This window comes from Ambystoma mexicanum, chromosome 11, assembly GCF_040938575.1.
Source record: "Ambystoma mexicanum isolate Mex_15411 chromosome 11, UKY_AmexF1_1, whole genome shotgun sequence".
Classification (NCBI taxonomy): domain Eukaryota; kingdom Metazoa; phylum Chordata; class Amphibia; order Caudata; family Ambystomatidae; genus Ambystoma; species Ambystoma mexicanum.
The window spans coordinates 453,223,206-453,247,880 of NC_090934.1; the positions used below are offsets into that span (position 1 = coordinate 453,223,206).

The 24,675-nt window shown below is 42.9% G+C and overlaps 1 protein-coding gene across 1 annotated transcript in view; it reads right to left on the minus strand.

The window, feature by feature from the left end:
• LOC138505001 (tolloid-like protein 2) overlaps positions 1-24,675 on the minus strand; it is a 160,150-nt gene that overhangs the window by 115,472 nt on the left and 20,003 nt on the right. The window contains exons 4-8 of the mRNA XM_069625360.1: positions 17,853-17,906; positions 15,691-15,744; positions 14,454-14,507; positions 8,268-8,408; positions 6,964-7,078 (exon numbers count right to left, since the gene is read on the minus strand). Of these exons, the coding sequence (XP_069481461.1) occupies positions 6,964-7,078; positions 8,268-8,408; positions 14,454-14,507; positions 15,691-15,744; positions 17,853-17,906 (418 nt within the window). The remainder of the gene's footprint in view (positions 1-6,963; positions 7,079-8,267; positions 8,409-14,453; positions 14,508-15,690; positions 15,745-17,852; positions 17,907-24,675) is intronic.

Below are 24,675 nucleotides of genomic sequence, written 5' to 3' on the forward strand. Positions count from 1 at the left end.
GTATCCTAGTATCCTCCCTCTCGTCCTAGAGCAGGTATACCATATTTAACTATTGTGACCTGCTTGCTCAGACTGTTTGCCATTTATACCTTGCTCCAGCCAGGCATCACAATCCTAACCCTGTTAACTGTCTGTCAATCAGACCATTAAACAAGTCTGTCTCTGTGTCGCAGCCACTGCTCACTCACAATCAGTCCTGTAGGTAGTATCCGCATTAGCTGCACAGCCCATGTTCAAACATCAAGAGTGCATTCAAGCGTCCCACGCACCACACCTAATTAGATGCTCTGCTTCTAAAACCTGACCTCATTCTCATTTGTTCCCTCCATTTGCTCCACACTTCTTAATGGTCACTTTTGCGCTCAACTGTTACGCTGTTGCCTTCAGAAATGTACTTTAAATATTTTACAACTTTGTTCTGCCCAATACGTTCTACAATTGTATGTATACCAAACTTGCACGCATACCATAGCGCCAACTATGATGAGTCATTTGTATATGATTACTGTACTGTATTGCTCGCTTGCATATCGGAGCACCTATTGTACTGAGTTTTTGTATACATTTATTGTACTGTATTGCTCCCCATCACCAGTTCGGCACATTAGACCTTCACCCAAACATAGTACTTGTGACTCCATTACCAGTTAAGTCACAGGAAAAACATAATTCTTAGGGTTAAAGGGCTACTGAACACTCCTGCTGCCTGAACAGTACCTGCTGCTCCTCACCTTCTTCTATTACTCTCACTTCATGGCTACCAGAAGACTACCCAAGTCTTTAGACATCCCCCCTACCCGCTTCTTGCCACTTCTCCTCAACACACAACATATCCCTAACCCAAAGGTCATTAATTTCACCACACATAATACAAATTCACTAGCCCGTAGACTTCACAGGCTTAGAAACCGCACAAGACCCCCTGACGTCTGCAAACGCCCTAGATCTATTCACACCAGAAATTCAGATCTCGGGTGTTGCTCCCGACGCACCCTAAAGCACACCGCCTTCAAAACTCATTCTAACTACTCGCACCCCAGTGGACCACCTCCCCAGTCTATCCCCAGTGTCCCAAAAATCACTTTAGCCACTCAGCCGTCCTCACGGTCCAATATCATCAAAGATGTACTTTGTCCCCTACAATGAGCACTCATCAATGCTAGATCACTTCCAGCTCACGCAACTGAGATCCATGACCTCATTACTAACTTGGACCTAGATGTTTTAGCCATCACTGAAACTTGGCTCCATGAAGCCTCAGGACCATCCATCTCTCTTGCTCTTCCTCTAGGGTATACTATGCTCCGCAAAGACAGACCTACTGCCAAGGGTGGGGGAGTAGCCCTTATCCTCAAAGAAAACCTAACAGCCAGACAAACCTTATCGCTGTCATGTGAGAACGTGGACTCCATCTCAGTCAAGCTCTCCATCTCGCCCAACATCACCATAGATATTAAATTAGCCTACCGGCCACCAGGCCCTCTAGCTGACGTTCATGACAACCTAATCCACCCTGTGGGTGGTATCTTAAAAAATTCCACCAAAGCCATCCTTCTAGGTGATTTCAACTTGGGCCTCAATGATCCAAATGATAAAAATGCCAAAGCCTTAGCCAAGGGCTTACTTCAACTAGGCTTCCAGCAAAAAATCGACGATCCAACCCACTGTAAAGGGTGCACCATAGATTGGCTTGCTGACCATAACTGTCGTGTAGACATTAGTTCTAACGTTCCATCCCCACGGACTGATCACCACCTTATCCACATTCTCATTCCCATCACCAATAAAGCTAAAGACATGCCGATGTCCGTCCCACCTGCTTTGGCTAGAAGCACTGGCAACCTAACCAAAGACAGGATCCTCCCATACCTAGACAGCCCGGCCCTCGAGCCCCCACTCTCCTCAGACCCCGCTGTGCTAGAGGAAATTTGCAACACCACTCTCAAAAAAGCTGTCAATGCCATTGCCCCGCTGGAGACCAAGAAAGCGAAAAATAAGAAACACTCCAATTCCTGGTTCTCTGCCGAATTTAAGGAATTTCGTTCCTGCAAACGATCTGCCTTAAGCAACTGGCAAAAGACACCGCAGGCATCTACTCTAGACATCTATAAAAGCCTTGCAAATCAATACAAAAAAGCTATTATTCTAGCTAAGTCGGCATCCTACAATGACAGGGTTTCCAACGCCACCACCGAATCTAAGGAGTTGTTCTCAATATTTAAAGAACTGGCCTCCCCGGTTACCAAAACACAACCAGTCATCAAAGACAAGTCCTGATGCATCAATGTTCAAAAAGCAATGATTAGCAAAATTGAACTCCTGAAAAAGAAAATCAGCAACCACCACAACTACCTCTCCAAAACACAGATGTCCGCCTGCTCTGCTTCCAACACAGTCAGTACAGTTAAAAAGCTATTCTCCTTTAGGGAAGTAACTGAGTCAGAAGTTCTTGACATCATCCAGAAAATCAAACCCTCAAATTGTAAAGGTGATGCCTGCCCAGCCACTTTAGTCAAAGATTGTGTGGATTCCCTAGCCCCATTCTTGACATCCTTCATCAATGCCTCCCTCAAGACTAACACATTCCCTTCCTGCCTTAAAGAAGCTTGGGTTCGCCCATTATTAAAAAATCCCAGTCTAGACCCTAAATCTCCCAACAACTACAGACTTATCACTACAGTCCCATCCCTTATAAACATTTTAGACAAAGTTGCCCACACCCAAATACAACGGTTCCTTGAAGCAAACTACATCCTAGGCAAGAGACAATCAGACTTCCGCCCAGGCCACAGCACTGAGTCCGCCCTATTGGATCTCAAGATTCAACTGTGTAACCTAGTTGACAAAGGCCAACTGGCACTTCTCCTCTTACTGGATTTGTCAGCTGCCTTTGATCTTGTGGACCATGACAGCCTGTGCACATTACAAATGCTGCTTATTTCTCCACCGAAGCCACAGCCTGGATCTCCTCTTTTCTCAAGGGGAGACTCATGAGTGTCTTCTCAGATCAGGCAAGTGCAGCACCCACCACCTTACTCTGTGGTGTCCCGCAAGGTTCTTGTACAGCCCCCATGCTCTACAATATTTTCACCCTTCCCCTCTTCTAGGACTTGGATGATTGTGGCATTTATGCAGCCATACAGACATGGATGTCAGCTAATGGACTATGTCTTAATGGGGACAAAACAGAGATCCTCCTTGTAGGCTCTAAAGAATTGCTTAACAAACTTGACCCGCAATATCAGACGTTCATCATTGACAACACACCTATTAAGGTGTCCCCAGCAGTCAAAACCCTAGGGGTCTATTTTGACTCAACCCTATCCATGACACGCCAGGTGAGTGCTATTGCCTCAGCCTCAGCATTCACCACCAAAATCATTAAGGCTGTGAAACCTTAGCCATCCAATACTAACCATTTAGCAATAGCAGGAGCCACAGTTGGGGCGAAACTTGACTATTGTAATGTCTTACTCCTGGGTACCTCCTCCAAAAACCTCCATAGGTTACAGGTTGCACAAAACAACGCCCTCAGAGCCACACTCAGCATCCCTAAAAGGGAACACCTCTCTCAAACTAGGAGGGATGCAAATTGGCTACCAGTTAAAGAACCCATCCTTTTAAAAACCATGGCCATCACGCATAAATGCCTCTCCCGCACTGCCCCCCCTACCTAGCAGAAAAGATCATTCCCCGCACTGCTGCCAGACCCATCCACTCACAATGTGCCAACATGATGTTTGACCCCACCTTCAATAGAACTAAAGCAAGAGGGGCCAGCTTCCAACATCTAGTGCCTAAACATTGGAATGCCTTGCCCACAACTCTCAGAAATGAAGTATTTTACACCATCTTTCGCAAAGTTCTTAAAACCAAACTGTTTAATTAATTTGCATAAGAATTTCATAAACCCGGTTTCTGTTCCAATGTAATCAAGGGACATACTGTATACCTCGCTTCCTGAAACTTACCAATACTTTGTATTGTACCCTGTACTCAAATGTCTGCATTGTAATTTCTCTGTATTACCTCTGCAACTAAGTACGTTTTCTGCAACAGCGCCACGATGCCTAAGGGCCGATGTGCGCTTTACAAATGGAAATAAATAAATAAATAAATTGCAGGTTTTCGCAATTTCAGTGTGCAAAGTAGGTGAATTTGCAATTCTTCCCTCTTCAGTTGTGTCTGCTCCATTCAATGAAATCCAGATGCCAGTATATACAGCTCTACTCAGGGTGTGGGGAGGATTATTTACCTGGAGAAGTGTTTCAAAAGCAGTAGACCTGCTCCAAGATCCAACATTTCTGAAATGAGAGGATCCAGTGCTGTCTCCAGTTCATCCCATGCAATTTCTAGAATTTAATCGGGCACAGTTTATGCATTTCTAATGTTTGAAATCCAGAAAGGGCACCTGATCAGAAGGGTGTTAAGTGAAGTCATGGGAAACAGTTGTATCTTTGTATGGGAAACAGTGAGACTGTTCAGACCTTTGTCTTCTTTTTCACGTCATGCAGTTAAAGGATGAAGATGAGCCACATCGGTGTGTTGGCCCTTATGTGAGATGCAAGGACATAAGAACAGAGACGGTCAAGCCATATGTCAGTTTAAAAGGGGACAGCTACTTTGCAAATGCTCCTATCTCGTCATAGAGTGTGACACAAGCAGGTGCAGATGGGGAGCCACATGTGGGCTCTATCTGCTGGGTGCAAGCGCTCATCAGAGAAGCTAATGATGCTGTGTTGATTGGAACTTCCGGCGGATTACTTGTTAAATAAATGCTTGACATGGGACAGAATGTCTTGCTGCATGCTCCTGCGGTTAGAAAATAAGCCCACATTGCAGCACATTAATCATGTTGGATTTTGTAACTAAGCTTCTGCTGCAACTGGCAATGGAATTCTGGCTCTGCTGTTTAGGCAGGGGGATCGGGGTGCAGGCTGGCTATCTCCCACAGCTGAACGGTAACACTGAATCTGACTGTGGCTCTAAGAAGGTGTAGGTTATAACTGCTGATTAAGCATTCAGACTCTAGTTTTCTATCATGCCCCTCGTTGGTCTGATTCTTGTGAACATTTCATAACGTTGGTTGTTAAAGTAGTTCCTGGAGATTTCAGTTTTTAGTATCCATGGGGTTGTTTTCGTCTATGGTGAGCTAGCACTAAAGTCCTCCTGTTTCACAAAAGTATTGATTTTTCATTTTTCGCCCAACTAAACCTCCATGGGACTGAATTTCAAGTGCATAACTGTGAAACAGCCCAAAGGACGTTTTCCGTATTTGGCGAGCACCCAGAGCCTACTCAGTGCTGTGGTTTTAGAGAAACTATTCCAAAAGAGACATAGGTAGTGAGCATGTGTGAGTTGGAGAAAACAAAACTATTTTGTTAGAAAATGTAAACTTTGCATTTGATTGGTCAAAAGCTGCTGACATTATATTTTAAAGAAGACATCAGCTTTTGCCAGAACATTACATTCAGAGATAGTGAGAGAGGGGTATATGCAAACAGAGATTGGTAACATGGACAGTGAGTTACTGAGAAGCACACACAGAGAGAAACAGGAAGTCACAAAAGAGGCTGAGAAACATATATAAAAAGAAATGATACACCATATGCAGATAGAGAATAGGACACATGTAATGTTATAGGCAACATATATGGACAGAAAACGTGAGACACGGACATGGAGAGAGTGAGAAACAAATGCAAACGGAGACTGTACAACACATGCATAAAAAGACTGGAGCCACGTTCAGAGTTACTGGAAACGACATACAGAGAGAAGCTGGGAGATACATAGAGAGAGACTGAGAAACACATACCGTGACTGTAAAACACATGCAGACAGATAACACATACAGATAGGTGCTGGGAGACATACAGCGAGAGACTGAGGAATACTGACAGAGACTGTAAAATACAAATAGACAGAACATATGTAGAGTGAAGCTGGGAGACACATATAGTGAGATACTGTGAAACATGCAGACAGAGAACACATATGGGAAGAAGCAGCGAGACACATAGCTAGAGAATAAGAAACGCTTACAGACACTAAAACACACAAAGAAAGAGAACACATGCAATGAGAAGCGGGCGATAAGTATAGCTAGAGAGTGAGAAACAAATGCAGACAGATAACACATACAGATAGGTGCTGGGAGACATATACACAGAGAGACTCAGAAAAACAAACAAATAGAGACTGTACAACATGCACAGATAGAGAGCACATGCAGAGAGAAGCTGGGAGACATATGTAGCGAGAGACTGAGACACACATGAAAACAGAGATTATGTAACACCTGCATGTAGAGGATGAAGGTACATGCACAGTTACTGCAAACCACATGCAGACAGAAGCTGGCGGGGAGACGGGTACAGATAGAGAATGAGAAACACACAGGGACTGTAAAACACATGCAAACAGAGAAAACATACAGAGACTCCGAGAGAAGCTGGCAGATAAATATAGCGAGAGACTGAGAAACGTGTACAGAGACGATAAAACGCAAGAAGAAAACACATCCTGCGAGTAATTGGGAAACACCGACAGATTCAGAGAGACCGTAAACCACATACAGACAGATACTGGGGCACACGTGGAGAGAGACAGACTGTAAAACACTGGGAACACATATAGAGAGTAACGGGGAAGCACATACACATACAAATTGTGAGACACATGACGCAGACAGTAGTAAAATGTAAATCGCATGCATGCAGAAACTGTCAAGCACATACAGAGAGCCTGGGAAACAAATATAGATATCAAATGAGAAAAATGCAGGGAAGCTCTGGGAACCACCATCAGAGGACACGAGTGTTTTAAACATATGCATGATTTGCACTGTTTACCGATTTCAGTAGTGATTACATTAGTAAAATCGGTTCAGAGGTATTTTATCTGTTGTATTTTCAGAAAAAGAACAGTGCCTTTGTAATGAAAAGGATATGTGAGACCTACCCACTCCCTAAGGCGATGTTCACGTAGTCGGTTTCGCGTGTGCGGGGTACAAAATTCACACAGGTCATTGTTTTAAACTCCTCCATTGCAGCAGAGAATAAAAATTGGTAGGCACCTGCGGGAGAAAGCAAGTTAAGACTTTCATTTGAAGCAGCATTTTGATAACTGCTGTAGATTCAACCTTTCGCTCCCAAATTGCCTCAGAAATGACCAGTCGATACCAATGGTAAACTACTTGGAGTTTAGCAAACCGTTACACAATAATTCTGAGATATTTGTGTACTCAAATTTAGTTAAAATGATGTGAGGACAAATCGTCTGTGTATAATTCTCTGTGGAGTGAGCCATTGAATTATATAGAGCACAACCCTTAACTAAATGACCTCTTACTAATGTCTGTTTATTGAGACTGGACATCTGCACAGACATCATTACCTGGAGAACCAGTTTCCCCTCTCAGCCCCACCTCTTCGAACACTTTGCAATTCTCCCACTTTTGGGGAGGTGAACCCCAGTTTCCGGAAACACGGCCGTTGTCCCTCAATGGAGTGACAGACGTTGCAGCCGTTATATCTTGGCATCTGAATTGGAGACTGTCCAAATGATTAAATACGGTTCATGATAACACTTTCATATCCGTGGGGGCGTTGTAAAAAATGTTTTAATGGGAACGAAGCCCAGCGTGCATTATATATTTAGTGATCCAAGCACGCACCTCTTTTATCACAGACATGTTTGTGAGATATAAAGATATGTGGGGTCATGTCCGCAGTGTGATGGCAACATCCCCGCAGGATAAACTCAATAACAATCCATGACCCCAAATTCAAGGCAGTCCCACACTGAGGGGTTCCTCTGTTTCTATTATTCTGAGTCTACTTTTTTACAATTAGAAAACAAGGCCCCACTAAACAAACAGGAGGATTGGGGTGGCTGTAATCCCAGGGGCAGCATGGTAATGAAGACTGAGGAGCTCTGTTGGTGCCCCACCTAGTGGTAACCATTGCCAAAGAGCTACATTGCCACCCATCTGGTGAACCAGCCCAGGATCATGGGCTTTATGTTAGACCACAACTGGTCCCTTCTTCTTCTTCACCACCCTGCATGCCCAAGCCCCTTTGATGGAAGCCAGAGAGGAAACTCCATGAAAACAGCAGGACACGGCAGCCAACATCGCTTCAGGGGACACTTCCGGTATGGAACGAGGAGCTCATTCGTAAGTGAAAGGACCATCATTCCTGGCAAGTTATCCCCAGAAGAGGAGAGAACATTTATTATAGTCTTGATAAAAGTATTGCACTTACCAAAATCAGGAGAGAGGACGTAGGGAACCAGAACTTTACCACCACTGGATTTGGGCCACAGGCAGTTGTTATTTGGACAGGCAATGGCATTGCGGGGATTTATGAGAAGAATATCCACATCCTTCAGTGGGACCCTGGCACCTAAAGAGATTAAAAAGGGTGATTAGTCTTTTATCTGAAATATTGAGATGATTTGTTGGTACAGTTCTTTTAACCACCTTTGCATGAAACACGATGGAAAATAAGCACTGATAAAGCCAAGAGTCATGGCTTTTGCGTAGGCATGGGATTGGCATTTGCTTAGCACTGCTATAATGATATGAGGTGGCAACAGCTGGAAAATGGTGTATCTGGACATATGATGGCAGTCCTTGGGGAATGTTTATCTAGGCTTTAGCAATGCATGTTTTTAACATGATTTAACTGCAAGGATCAGGTGGGAGTAGACACATATTACTTATAAATAAAGTGGTTGAAGGCACACCAGGTTAAGACATGTGTAATACAGTAGGCGCTCAGTTATAGCAGCAATTAAGACATTAACTCTCAGAAGACTGCTTTGAAGTACCACTGGCAGGCATAGACAGCAAACCTTGTGATTGTATTGCATGATAGAGCTAGAGCCTAGGGGAGGGGCAGGTAATGGAGGGTAAATGTAGGGATTAGCATGGCCATGTGCGGTTAGTGTGTGGGTACATAGCCAAACAACACCAACAGGCTACGTGTCCATCCTCAGATCCTACGTCCCTCCTATCTGTACTCCAATACAATCCTTTGACATCAAGGGTGCATCTAAAGTGCGATTTAAGACCCAACCGAAAAAACATAAATAAGGCGCCTCTACTATTATGGTGACTAAGTAGTGGAACTCACTATTCATAAGAATCTGGTCCTTGTATGACATGACATTTCTGCTTCAACAAAGCACTCAAACATGGGTATTTCCGAGAAGAGAAAAATACAAGGAGCCTACGTAACTCAAAGAAGAAATCATGGCACATAGCTCTGAAATGGCGATACTAACAAAAGCATATCAACCAAATGCAATAGGCACCTGTCCCAAATTAAGAAATGCTCATGGTTAGCTCTAGAATCCAAAATGGTGGCAGGCCATATAATAACCTCAAGCAATGTGGGTAACACTCTCACATCCATCCGTTCTCTCCATACCCCACTCTTATTGTGTCCACCACATCCAACTGCCTCGCCTGACAAATCAGTACCCATCGTTAGCATCACCAAACCACCTTGCACTCCAACCAACCAGTTTTCTTCTAAAACCGACAAAGTCTTACCCGAATCACCTGCCAGAATAAAATGCCAGGACGGTCGGTCAGTGGTTAGGGTGTAACATGAGGGGAGGGCCAGTGTGGTTCTGAGGGAAATATTCAAAGAAACAGGACCTCCCCCTCTTATTCCAAATGGGTTCAGCAACAAGGTGCTCTACGATCCAAAGTGCAACAAATCCCAAAGTCTGGTAGCAAGTGCAAGGGTCTGCAGAAAGTGCGTTGGGTAAGAAAAAAAGGGACACAGGGATTTCACCAAAAATTGGGGGAGATCCATGCAATTGGTGGCCGCAGAGAGGCCCACCAGTATTTTGCCATTCAGCAAAGTGGAGCATCCCATTAGACTGCCAGTGGAACTCCATCAGCATTGTGGGACACTGGAGTCGCTCCACCGTAGTTCTCATCTAAGAACCATCTCCTTATCCACTCCCTCTGGTCAGTGAGTCCCAGGGAGCAAGAACACGATAGTGAGATGAGATATAACGCAGAGGAGATTGAAGGTTAAATCCAAGTCACAAATTCCAAACCTTTCAAGTCTAACCCAACCACCTTGCCATCGAAGCACACAACGGGCAGGGGGGTCAAGCTATACAAGGGGGCAGTTTCATCTATTCCCCAACAACCATTTATTTTACAACAGTTTGTGCCTTTTAACCGCCCCTCCCCCCCAGTGAGTGAGAGAGATCTGGACAGAGCAAGAGATAGATTAGGAGGGAGGGGGGTGAACGAGAGCAAGAAGGAAAGTGTAGGAGCCTTGGAAGATGTGCTCCATGGATGGGAGAAGAGAGAAAGGTCTTGGAGGGAAGTGAGAAGTGAGAGTGGTAATAGGGAAGAGAGATATACACAGAAGTAAGAGACAGAAAGAGAAAAGACCAGAGAACATGTATATTTCATCCCATGCATCGGCACGTAGTAGTAGGTGTTCCTGCAGGGAAATAAAAATAAAAGCTTCCTAGCTGACACTATTTCCACCAAAGAGTGTCAACAGAGCCTGCAAATACAAAAAAGACAAGAGACTTGTGGGACTCTTAAGGTCATTTTAGAAGTGTCGAAAATAATTTTTTTCCATGGGTAGGCAGACAAAAATATGGGCCAGATTCTCGTAAAGTGGCACAATGTTAAAAAGTGCATTGGGTGTGAATTCTTTTAAACTTGCGTCAATTTAGGAAATGTGCAGATCACTTTATTCACAAAGGTGGCGTGTCAATTTCTTGGGGGCTGTGTGACAGTGCAAAACTGTCCAGCTCCAGGCATACATTAGAGTGGGAAGCACACTACAAACACTAACGTATAACAGGGTCCCAGCACACCACATTCCACAGTGGCAAGCCCTTAAAAAGCCTGCAATTGTGAAATGTAAGTAAACAAATAAAATCATCTCTATCCTTGTTTTTGGGATAGAAATGCAAGTGTGACAGCAGTATTTCAAACCACTGCTGTCTCACATAAACCAGCCACAACCATGAGAGGGTCACAAATGTTCCTGTCATGTGTTGCACTCTTGTCCGTGTTCCCAGGCACATGGGACTGTGTTTGTTTTCTGTACTCTTGCAATGTGAATCCCATTTATGTATTTAAGTTGTGCATTGAAATGCCCAGACAAATGCTCACTTATTGGGGCAATTGCACAAAGGAGGTGAACATGGCATTTGAATGTGTGGCACATCTTTTGTTGGCACAAGTGGTTAAATGTGCCAGAGAGCCTCCAGCAGCTGGTGCTTCTCACTATTTGCACCAAATATAGTTTGGAGAATCCGACCCTCTGTCGAATGGGACTGGAGAGTTGCTTTAAAAAATGAAAACATGCTTGGAGTTCTGTGTGGTGCTTAACATTCCGTTCTGGAGTTTCAAAAGAATTATTTAGGTGCTAATAAACATTTATTTTAAATATTGCTTGCGGTAGTACAATTAAGGGAAATAGTGTTTTCCATCCTTTTTCTAAGTTCTTGTTGCATAAAGGGACAAGAAAGGACTTTAAAAAAATGTAAAAACCATATATGTCTTAAGCCTATGCACTGCACAGTAATTTTTCGAATGCTGATAAGCATTTATTGCATATTCTGCTCATACAAGTAGAAACCGTGTTTTTTGCTATTTCTATGAGAACGAACAAACAGTCAAATACCTGTTATCAGCGCTTCTGAGATTATTTTGTGGCTCGTGCATGAAAGAAGGACCTCATGGGCACTAGGCATTTTTGGGCTGTGCTATTACGAGGCGCTTACGCGTCACCTACAATCTGACACTAATGCACTGGGGTGATGGTAAGATGGAGATGGCATATTAGGAGGGACACACAGCTGGTTGGTGTTTGGTTATTTACCCACCCATTGACTGTCCATGGTCATGAAATCCCTATGGTCATTTCGACCCACTATGAGCCCCCCACTGCCCAAAACACATCTCCCTGCGATCTCTTTGAGCTTGCTCTTTCAAGCAGTAACAGCAAACGTTAGCCTTCCAGCATTATTTCTAAGCTGTCTGCTGAGAGTTAATGGCTTACTTGCAGGTGTAAATGGCTACTGGTGCACTAGAAATGCCTTTATTCCAAGTGCGCGTTTAGCCACTTGATTTATTTCTCTTCCATACAAACAAGCAGCCACAAAGCCAACAGGTTTGGCGTGATCCATTAGGCATTTGCCCGATACTGCCACTCCATTTTCCAGCTGGTACGATCTAATGGCCAGGTAGTGCCATCATCCTGGTGCCTAGCAAATGCATGTTTCATACCTTTGTCAAAAGCCCAAACTGTTGCCTTTGCCAATGATTGTTTCATTTTCTTTATGAACTTTCACAGTCCCGTTAAATATGGAAAACATAACAATGTGCAATGGGACATGGAATGTCCTTCAGTAAATGTTTTATGTTGCCTCAATCCCTGTCTAGAACTTCTCCCTGTGCAGAAGCATCCTAATTATTTAAACATATTAAAAGTGCAGATGATGGCATTGTTTGGAAATTTGAGGCAACACCTGTCGTATTATAACAGCACCTGCACAGGAGGGCACATACAGTGTTGGTGAGTATACCAGCTATATGATGGATTATTGGGGCATTTGAGGGTGCACTTGGTATATTGAGTCCAACTTGTTTCTATCTGTGAGGTCGATCCGTTCGGTTCGGTCCGGCATACCCATCCAGACTTCCGGTGCTGAGAGTGATGGAGAGTGCAACGCATGTCTTTGTGATCATTCTAGACAAGTGTGTCTTTCCGTGACATATGTGAGAGTGTGTGTCTTTGTGTCTGATCAATTCTGAGGGAAATACTGCACCTTATTTGTAAATATGCATGAGGATACGACTGGCCAAAGTGTATATTTATTGATCTCCCAAAGCCGCATCCACACCCATTCTCATGTAGTTACCCAAACAACCATGCCGCAGCCTCCACTGGCGCAATGTGTGATCTTGTGCATGTGGCACGTGAGACTCTACTAGTTTTAGAATATCCTTAGATGCGCCGAAATGCACCTGGATTGACCTAGCATTTTTACAGGTGTCTTTGCACATAGCCGGACCATATCCCCCTTCTGCTAAGGTTTCTCCCCTTACATCTCTCCCTCTTCCCTCACGCACTACCAGTTGAAAATATTGCTCACACGCAGTTTTAACTTGGAATGTTTACACCAGTTCAGCCCTGCCACAGAGACGAATCTGCCGCCCCGCCACACCCGCCGATATTACAGGACTTTTAAATGGCATCAGTGGATGATTGATTACAGGACGATGACACAATATCGCTAATTGAAGATTCGTGACTTCCTGCGAAACTGCTATTTTAATGTGTCAGACAAGCAGAGGGGGCCGAAGATGCACGAGGGTCCACTTCAACGTGGTGTTTGGAATCCTCTCGTCTATGGCTAGAAAAACCTGCCTGTCCTGCATAAGTTAACAACAAAAATGCACTGATCAGGTGCAGCTGAAGGTTTCCACATGTAAAGGGGCTGCGGAAAATGGTCAATATTTTTTTAGGCATCGGCAGTCTTAGTCCGGAGCACATATCTGATCAAAGCGTAATATACTACAAGGAATGGGGAGACTGCATTCAGTGTAACCTAGGTACATGAGTTCAGTTTGGGGAAGCAGCCGTGTGGGCCGTGCATTGAAGTGGCATAACGCGAGCCACACCTAGCACTCCATTAATCTCTAAAATGATTCACATCCCCACAGCAAAGAGCAGAAGGAGAGTAAATCATTTCCTTGCCAACAACATTTTTGGAGAGGTCGGTCTTTGACCAGTAAATGCACACTTAAAATGACACAGCCCTTACTTTGTGAGACTGACAGGAATATGTGCCCACCATCAGCCTCCCTTTATGGTTTCTTTCTGTGGTAAAAGTCCAGCTAAAGTAGCAGTGGTGTAGGTTAATAGCTGCAGATTATCACGGGCAGGCGTGTGGGTCTCTGCACAGCAAAATAAAGGAAGTCGGCGAAGGGGGTTGTGGGTGGAGCCAAAACCCCAAATGGCTACTTAAAAGTTACTGAGCTTTCTTTTTCAGAGCCACAAAGCCCCCCTGCCCCAAGTAGCACGAGTCTATTTTAACTGAAAAAATGTAAGACCCTAATACTGGGCCTGCAAATTGCTTTTGTGGGTGCCAGGACTCCTTGCAACATGGAGGTCTCAGTTCATAATATCCCAGCCATGAGCACATCAGCCGGTAATGTCGTCATATGCCCTGTGCTCCATGATTGGGGCAGAGGCTTCACTCGCAGGATGCGCAGGTATGACGACATGTACACCTGGTTCTGAATCACTCTCCTTAGTACCTTTTGCAGGGATCATGATGAGCCTACTGCACAAGTCACACTCGCTGGATGAAATGTACTACACAGTCCCAGTATCACACTCCTTCCCAACTCCTTCTAGTTTGTATTGGGGTTTTAACCTCAACTTCCTCACCTCTATTTGCTGCTATAATCCTAGCGAGGACGTCCTCAGTTTCACTTCCAGCTCCTGAAAGAGAAAACAAAGGGTTACATTCCTGACACATTTACGTTGCAGAGATGGGCTTAGCCCCCCTTGAAGAAAGCAGCCAGGCTTGGCACTTACAAGTATGGGAATACGCAGGGCTTTGTGTGGGCCGGGGCTAATCAGGGGTGAGCCCTGACATTCTCAAAAAAACTGCCCTTGAGCTGGGTTTCCTTCACTCTGCCATGCATATTACCCAGCATGATGTTCTCTGAATAAGTCCCCCACACACTGTGCAACTGAGTGTATGGCAGGGAGGCCACACTGGGAAAGAAGTGTGTTCAGGGTACCCGCCTGGCTGCTAAAGCAGAAAATCTGGCACCTGACCGTGAAGTACAACTCTCTCCAAATGTGTAGCCATGATCCGTAGTTTGCTGTCCATTTACTGGTAGAGTGCTATCATAAAGCAGAAAGGCCCGTGTTTATTATGTGCTCAGAAGGGGCGAAGGCTTGAATCACTGTCATTGATTTGTCATATATAAATATCTGTGCTCCTTATGTTCCCAAAATGCTCTTGGATTTTATGCAAAGCACCAAGTAGTTTACATTGGTGATACTTGTTCTTCTCCCCTTTCTCACAGTTGCCCCTTGGATATTTCAGGGCCGGCTGAAGATGTCAAGGATAGGTTAGCACCTTGAGGCCAGCATAACCAACACGTTTAAGTAACACAAATTAAATTTGAGAAGACAGGTTCCTCCCTGGGGAATATGTGCACATTATCAGGCCTTATTTGCAGGGGGTTCATAGTTAATGGGGGCACTCGCACAGTGCTCCTGTAATGGGAGCATGGGTGGCGCTCATAGGAGGGGCAGGATGTGACATGGGCACCTGTCTTTACGTCACATTCATTAGTGGCTTTAATGTGCAGCGCTGTATTGGCCTATAGGGAACGCTAGATAGTTCCCGGGAGGCCGCTGCACTCTGTGCCTCTTGTGTAGTAACCTGTTTTACTTCCAAATGTTCCAATAGGAAAGGGGTTGGACTTGCTGAAAATGTGTAATATGGGGTCACTTTGAAAGTTATTTCCAGGGCCTCTTTTTTGATATGTGGCTACTCAAGAAGTCACGCTCACTGGGAAAATGAAAGGTAATAAGCAGCCCCAGTATTCACCCCAATTGCCACATTCCTCTCTAGCAGGTACTGGGGTCTGCAGCACACCCTCCTCACCTGTGTCCACTGCTACAGTTGCAGCAAGGAAATCCTCGGTTTCATTCCCAGCTCCTGAAAGAGAAAACAAATGGTTACATTCTGGGCTGGCCTTAGAAGTCCCAGAGCCACGGGCAGCAAAACAAAAACGTGGCACCCCTACCTTCCCCCACCTGCCCTGAGAGCGGAGCACATTTAATTTCAATAGGGCGCTCCCGTTCCTGTCCCACTGTGCCAGCTAGGGGTAGCCCGTGAAATATTCCGCCGACATGGTGTGGCTGGGGTTAATGGCAGGGAGCCTGCGAAGTCGCCTGGCCGGCCTTGCCATAAGATTACCTTCCTTGGAAATGTACTCTGGAGAGTTCAGTTCAGTGCGCCTTGAAGTATGGGAACGAGTAATCACAACTCCATACCACGACCACACAGAAGGCCCATTAATCCAGATCCTGTCTGGTCTCCAGCTCTTCCATCAGTGCTTTAAGTGGGCCGGGGCTGGGCCCCGGCATTCTTCAGAAAGTGGGGCTGAGCCGGGGCCCTGCCGGGGCCCCCAGTCCCACACAACATTGGCGGGACGCATTATTCCGCCGCGGCCACAGCCGCGACGGGAGATGCGCCCGCCATTATGTCAGGCAAGCTGACAGAAGTGCCAGACAGCCACAGAGACCTGAGGCTGGCTGGCACTTCTGTCAGTCAGTGTAACTTCCTCTGATGACCCCTCATCAGGGTCATCAGAGGAAGTTACTGTCCCTTTGTTTGCCCTTCCCAGGTCACTGACCCCGAGGGCTCTGTGATCTAATATGCAGATTAGATCACTGAGCCCACGGGTTTGCAGAGGGTGAAAGGTGCCTCAGGCTCAGTGATCTCTGCTCAGAGCAAATAGATCACAGAGCCCGCGCCGTCTATCTCCGCTGGCAAAGCTTTATAAAAGATGCCTTGAATTGTGTACGTTTCAAGCCATCTTTTATAAACGTAGAAATATTTCTATGTTTATAAAAGACGGCTTGAAACATACACAATTCAAGGCATCTTTTATAAAGCTTTATTGATGGACAAAGCCACCTTGAGTTTTGTCCTTCATCAACGCTCTTTAAAAGATGCCTTGAATTGTTTACGTGTCAAGCCATCTTTTAGAAACAAATAATTATGTTACAAATGTCTGTTTATAAAAGGTGGCTTGAAAAGTACACAAACCATAGTAAGGTAAGCACACAAGTGTGTGTAACTTTTTATGGTTTGTGCACTTTTCAAACCACCCTTTATAAACATAGAAATATGTAACATTGCTACGTTTATAAACGATGGCTTGAAAAGTACACAAACCATAGTAGTACGCATACAAACATATAAATGCTCACATACATTTATATGTCTGTTTGCGCACCTTACTATGAGTTGTGCACTTTTAGGCCACGCCCACAATGAAAGCCACGCCCACAATGAAAGCCACGCCCCCAAATGAGGCCCCCCCCTCAATATCTTATCCCACTTAAAGCACTGTCTATCATCCTGCACTTTAGGAGTCGCACATGCCACATTCAAAAGGTGTTGGAACTCGGGAGCCAAAGTAAGGGCAATAGATCGGAAAAACACCACAGAACCATGAGTCCAGCATTTGTACAATTTTCTTTGCACATAATAAGAGCAGTGTCCCCTCCCGTCTTGGTTTCCCCCTCTTTACAGCTTACACTTTCACCCCTCGCCCTTTCCTCATCAACATCGGTCTTAGAACCTGACCAAACACCAGCTACTTTGAATGCATGTAACTGATCTCCTAATAATCTATTTGCCTATTGGTTAGGTTTGCTCATTACAAATGCTCACATAAAGTGACACCAAGGGCCTGATTTGCAAACCGGAAATCCCATTGAGAAAGACTTTGTAAATCAGGTCCACAGCATAATATATAACAGACCTGGTGCCCTCTTTATTTTTGGGAAGCACTGTCAGAAAGCCCCCCTCTGCTTCCCGCCCTGTGTCTCTGATCACAGGACTTTTAGGTGGTATCAGTGAATGATTGATCACAGGACCTTGACACAATATCACTGGTTGCAGCTTCGTTTTCTTCACAGCCTTTCAGGGCCAGGCCGTCAAAAGAAGGGTGTCCCCCAATTTCCATATGTAATGACATCACAGAAAATAACGTCTTCTCTGGATGGCACTGGAGTTTTGACCACCCTCCTCACCTGTGTCCACTGCTGCAGTTGCAGCAAAGAAGTCCTCGGTTTCATTCCAAGCGCCTGAAAGAGTAAACACGGGGTTAAATTTCTGACACAGTTACTCCGGAGAGATGGGTTTAGCGCACCTGGGGGACGCCGAGCTTGGTAATCATTGGCACGGGAATGAGTAACTGTTAACCCTATCGCGACGACCCTACACAAAGCCCACTGACCCATACATTTCTGCTTCACAAGTACCATATAGATTAAGGAGGCAGTGTAGGGAAAGAAGCTGACAAGTGGACAGTGTTTGTTTTCAGTCCAATACCAAGTTGCATTTGATTTGTGGTACAAACATTTACGAAAAGCGAATCTACAAGTCCCTGAATGCAAACCGAAGTTTAATGAACAGCCAGTGTGTGGTAAGAGGTGTCTGCCACGTTATGGGAACACTTCTCAATGCTTTAGGCTTTCTTGGAATGTAGTCCCCTCTCTGCAGATCTATAAAGCTAATCAAGTGAGAGTTACACCATTATACTTTACAGTTTATAAGTTGCTAGCTACGAAGTGGGTTATTTATTATTCTGCTTTCACCAAAGCGCTTTACACAGAACATATTCACATACAATATCGTCCATCTGAAGTTGGTACTCGTATCGATCTCAGAATCATGAAAGGCTGGGTTGGCCTTTCAGGGCTTCAAACCTGCAGTTCACACACAGATCGCAGCATTGAGCAATGAACCTGCTGAGCTATTTTACCAGCATTCATGGCTTAAATGCCTGCATCCAACTTCAAGTCTGCTACTTGTGGATATGCATTTCATTAGGAAACTTTAAACTTCACTGTTGTGTAAGGGAGCGAGATGTCGATAATATTGCTCTATCATATGCCTAACAAGTTCCATAACAAAGATAAAATGAGGATATTTAATAACAGACCAGTTTCTGCAAAAGGCTAGAAGGAACTGGAAAAATCAGTCATAAGTCAGTGTAACTGGCTATGCCTCTAAAAATGGCAAATTATTGGTGTGCGCTTTATAAAACTGTCAGAGACATTTTAGCCATGTGACTTCATTTTGGAATGTTTGCTTGGTGGGTTAATGTGCCAGTTGCAGTGATTTATGTGAAACCTGCAGCTAGATTTGTGCTGCAAGTTCTTAAACCACTTCCAATGATTCAATAGCATTCAAAGATTGAAATAAAGCTTCTAGCAAGGTTTTTACAGCTGTTTTTAAAACTAATAACATTTTTAGAAATTAAATGATCATTATAATTTATTCATCTGCCAAGAAGGACAAAGCTGGTTAATTTACATGCTGTTAAAATATGAGCAATAGCACAGTCACTGGATCCAATTTTTTCAGAATACTTATTTAAGTGATACTAAACATTTATTTGAAATGCTGTTTGTGCAAGTACAAATAAAGGAACAAGTGTTTTTTGTGCCTTTTTTCTAAGTTCTTCTTGCATAAAGGAAAAGGAAAGGTCTTTCAAAAAAATGTAAAAATGCCGTCTTAAACCTGCAAGGGCCTTCATAGCATATATTACATATTTTGCTCATATTAGTAGCAACAGTTATTTGGCTATTTCTATGAGAATGAGGAAACAGTATATTATGAGGCACTCATGCGTCACCTACAATCTGACACTAATGCACTGGGGTAACGGTAAGGTAGAGATGGCATAGTAGGAGGGACACACAGCTTGTTGCTGTTGTTTGGACATTTAACCACCCATTCACTGCCCATGGTCATGCAAATCCCTATAGCCATTCCCCCCACTACGAGCACCTCCCCGCCCAAAACACATCCGCCTGCAATCTCTTTGAGTTTGCTTTATCAAGCAGTACCAAACATTAGCATGCCACCGTTATTTCTAAGCAGTCTGTTGAGAGTTAGTTGCTTAATTGCAGCTGTAGATGGCTACTGGTGCACTAGAAATGCCTTTATTCTAAGTGCGCTTTTAGCCACTTGATTTATTTCTCATCCATGCACTGAAGTCCTGTTAAAAACAGGCAACACAAATGCAATAGTTTTTGCTTGATGAATTTGCCAAGTAATGCAATCATATGCCCAGGTAATCACTCACTTTTCCAGCTGTTACGATCTAATGAACAGGTAGTACCATTATCTTAGTGCCTAACAAATGCAGTTTCCTTACCTGCACCAAAAGCCCAAACTGTTGGCTTGTTTCATTTTGCTTTATGCGCTGTCACAGTCCCGTTAAATATAGAAAAATAACAATGTGTAATGGGGCATGGAAGGTCCTTCTAAAAATGTTTTAAAATGGCTTAATCTCTGTCTAGAACTTCTCCCCGTGCAGAAGCATCATAATTATTTAAACATTTTGAAAATGCAGATGATGGCATTGTTGTTTTTTTTTTGAGGCTACACATGTCATATTATAACAGCACCTGCACAGGAGGGCACATATACGCTTGGTGATTATACCAGCCATATGTTATGTTATGTTGATTTGCACCGCGCACTGCTACCACCCAGGCGCAGTCTCCATGGACTTACTAGGGCATTTGAGGATGCACTTGGCATATGGTGGTAATATTTGTGTAGCCGAACTGCCCTTTGCCCCACCTCTTTCCCCTCCCTTTCCCTCATCCCAGCCAAGTCCAGAGTCCCAAAATACCATATACCCAAATCATCCAAAAAATAAACATTAGCAAATCATTGAAATATCTAAAAAGAGATTATACAATTTTGCACTTCACAAATATTAATTTCCACATAATATTACACTTTCAAAACACACAATTCAAATTCTAATAATATATATCAAAACAGTTTCTATTATTAATATCCTAAAAATTCGAAATTTAAGATCATCTTCAATTAATTATCTGATACTTTACAATCAATTGCCAGACATAAAATATTGCATAGTTCAATTTTAAATAATCCCATGAAAATATTTGTCACCAAAATTGATAATTTTGTATGTTCATAAAGTTGGTAACAACATTAGAGTAACCTTAAACATTTATCTTACTTATCCTACTTAGGGCCTAATCACGAGTTGGGCGGTAACGCCGGCGCTAATAGCGCTGATGCTATTAGCCCTACCACCAAACCCACACGGGTTTGGCGGAACAGGTATTGCCCATTCCCCATTGAGCCCATTCAGGAATTCCCCATTCCCCATTGGGCTCAATGGGAAAATTTTGCGCTTTTACCGCCAGCGGATTTCCTGCCGGCGGTGAAAGCGTCAAAAATCGTCAAAATCTCATCGGATTTCCCCCCAGCTCACAGCTGGGGGGAAATCAGCCCAAGCCGTCATTTGGCAGACCCTTAAATCCGGCGATAACAGTGCTACCGCCGGATTTAAGGGCTACCGCCAAACTCGTGATGAGGCCCTTAGTCTAGTGCAAGAGGTTATTAAGTGTCTGGCAGTCTCAATATTCATGTAACAAATGTGGCATAATCTGTCCTCATAAGGGACATTAATCCATGAACCCCTTCATTCAAGAGTGGAAAGTTGGTCAAAATGCAATCTCATTAGAACTCATCTAAATTCCGAATTTGATATAAAATATTTAAACAAAACTTTAATAGTAAAACCTTGTTAGAGCAATAACTCCGATATCAGAATGAAATGTCCTAATATCTTGCAACCAGCAAGACATTACCTTATTACTATTCTCCAAGGAAAGAATCAGGTCTAATTTGAAATAAATTGATCCATGGCACTTGCTTTGATCCATCATCTGAAAATAATAGAGGCTGCAGCGAGTTTTACATCGAGTGAGAGCGGTGGTAAAGCCAAGCTCGAGACATAGTTTCAATAGGGGTAGATGGTGACAATCCCAATACACCTCGCAATATTTTTTCTTCAATTTTTAACCAGTTAATTTCCCTATCTATGAATATTTCTAGCCCACTTAGGGTGCACAGGATTATTGCAGAATTATAGATTTGAATCAACCCTTCCATTGAATACCCACCGCTGTCTGATATAAAAGCTTGAATGGCATTAAACTTCCTCTTTACCTTATTTTTAACATCATTAGCTAAAAGTTTCATATCTAAGGAGTCAAAAATCGGAAATCCTCAAATACGTGTAATTCTTAACTATTTCAATATTCTTGTCTTCTAGTTTCCATGTTTAATTTTTGTATTTATTCTTTTTTGCCATTGAGCACCACAATCTTTGTTTTTTCCAGATTCAGACAAATATAATTAGTTCTGGAATACTGATAAGGGGAGGTCAATCTATATTTGAACCGAATCAGCGTATGGTCAGAAATGACCTTATTGTCGGCATAGGATAGCCATCCTATAGTTTTCTGCCTCATCTTTGGAGGATTATTCTTGCAGTTACTCAAAACATCTTCTAAGTCGCTATATATATGTTAAACAGTACTGAGGCCACAGTGCACCCCTGCTTCAAGCCGTAATTAGTTTGAATGAGTTCACTCAACTCACCATCCATATTCATTCTCGCTTGGGAAGATACAGTGCCTTGATAAAGTGCAAAGTGACTGAATTTAACCCCCAACAGTGTAACTTACGCCACAACCTTTGCCTATTCAAATATAAACAGCTTTGGAGTAATCAGCGTAGCAAATATATAAAGCTTCCTTCTTGTGGTATTAGGTGGAGCGTATTAAATAGCTCAAACAACATAAATTAGCCAATGTGTAAGCACCTTTTCTGAATCCTGTTTTTGTTTTTTCTGGATCCTGTTTCCTTTTAACCAATTGATAATTCTATTTAATAAGAAATGGCAACATATTTTAGCCAGTGAATCAATCATGGCGGGCAACCTATAGTTATCTGGAAGTTCACATGGGCCTTTTTTATGTATTGGGACCAGAATAGATCTCCACCAGCTATGAGGAATTTCACCTGTTTTAATTATCTGTTTAAAAAATGTTTCAATAATTACAGCCTATGCTAGAGGATCTCTTTTGAGTACTATATTAGCAATTTGGTACAATGTAGCAGCTCTCAAATATCTTAATTTTAGAATTACTTCCATGATATCTTCAATGAAAATGTTGAATCCCTCCCCATTATACTTTCAGCACCATTTATTTATTCAAACAATCTCTTGCATACATAATTTTGGTATATTTCAACCAACAATCTGCTAAAAGAGGCTTAATTTCTTTTTTAACAATTAACTGAGAGGTATGTTGCTTATACATAGACCAAAATCATTGTTACATTGGAGCAGTGCATAGCATTATATATAATTTGCCATTGGGCAGTGGTTATAGAGTTTTCATGTTGCTGGAGTTTATTTTTGTAGGCGGTTCTTAATTAAGTAATTGCTTCATGTGTTTCTTTATCAATCTCTATTTGGGGAAATATTTCATACATTAGATCTAAATTGTCTCTTCATATGTGCTATGACTACATCAATATTCTTCCAGTGCTCGGAGCATCAAAATATTTTTAGTAGCATACTTAGCCATAGTGTCAAGTATGATATCCATCTGTTCATAATATACTCCAAGATTAAAATCATCATTACTTTCAATATTTACAAATGTAATCATGGCAGCCTCATTTATCATTAGCACCTTTTTCTCCATCCAAGTTAACCTGTTAGTAGCATCATTCACCGAAATGTTCCCTGCCAAATAACCCCCACCCTATTGTTGGTGGATTGAATCATAAATGTAATAGTGCTATGGTCAGTAGCTTGCTCTGAATTAATACATAATCTATCAAGGATTCAAATATACTATTTGATCAAGTAAACGGGAGAGGGTGATCAAGCTTAACTTCTGGATACAATTACATAAGATCCTGGCTGGGGATAATAGCCTCCCAATCATTCAACTTAACATTTCCTGTGTTACCTTCCACTTCAAACTCTAATGCATTAACACAATAGCAATTTTTTCGAATTTTAAGGCAGTCATCGTTGTCCATATTCACTGGTCTGGGTGGATATCTTTGGATGTTCAAAACCCCCATGACAATATATAGCCATAAGGGATTGCACAGTATCCATTGATTAGTCAGAAATTCCACATATTGAACAACATTAACAGTTTCTAGGCCTCCGGGGCAGGGGGGTGGTCATAGATTGTAATTATGAGCAGTTCTCGTGACCTGCCTCCCAATTGGATTGTTAAGATTGTGGCCAGTCCGTTACAAATTGCATGATTTGGCACATATTCAACCATGCCTAATGAAGAGCTAGCTTCTATAAATAATCCTCCCGAATGTCTACCAAGCACTCTATATCTTGCCAATCTCAGGACAACCTGATAGACAGCCAGACTATATTTACTGGTGAGCCAGTTTTCTTGCATTACAAAGACATTAGCCTCTATCAATATTCTGAGGCCAATAGGGTTATTAATAAATTAATTGAATCCCCTAGAATTTCACATGACTATAGATAACCTCACTGCACCATCATTTACTGGTCAGTCCATGTAATTCTCTTTGCCCTCCTGCTGATTTCATTACTTTGTGGCCGGGGTCAATGTATTTTCCCAGTGCTGTTGCCAAGTTGCCAATAATAGTTTTAAATTATTTTAAGGCGTGATTGTCCTGTGCACCCTTGGGAGCCTTATTTGCCTGAAAGATATTAAGTTCTTGTTTACCTAATACTTGTCTCAGGAATTCCCAATTATCTAAGTATACAAGGTCTAATACTATGGGTGAGGCAAATTGGACAATCCACCAATGTTTCTCAGATAAACCCTGAAGTAAGTCAACAAGTTCCAAATCCTTTGACAAAATAAAATGCAATTGTGGTATACAGTGCAGAATTTCTAATATTCTCTTGCAATTAATAAAATGACTAGTGTCAGTAGGTGTAAAGATGGGAGGGGGGAATCTGTATTTCTGCTTTCTATATGGTAGGTTAAAGGA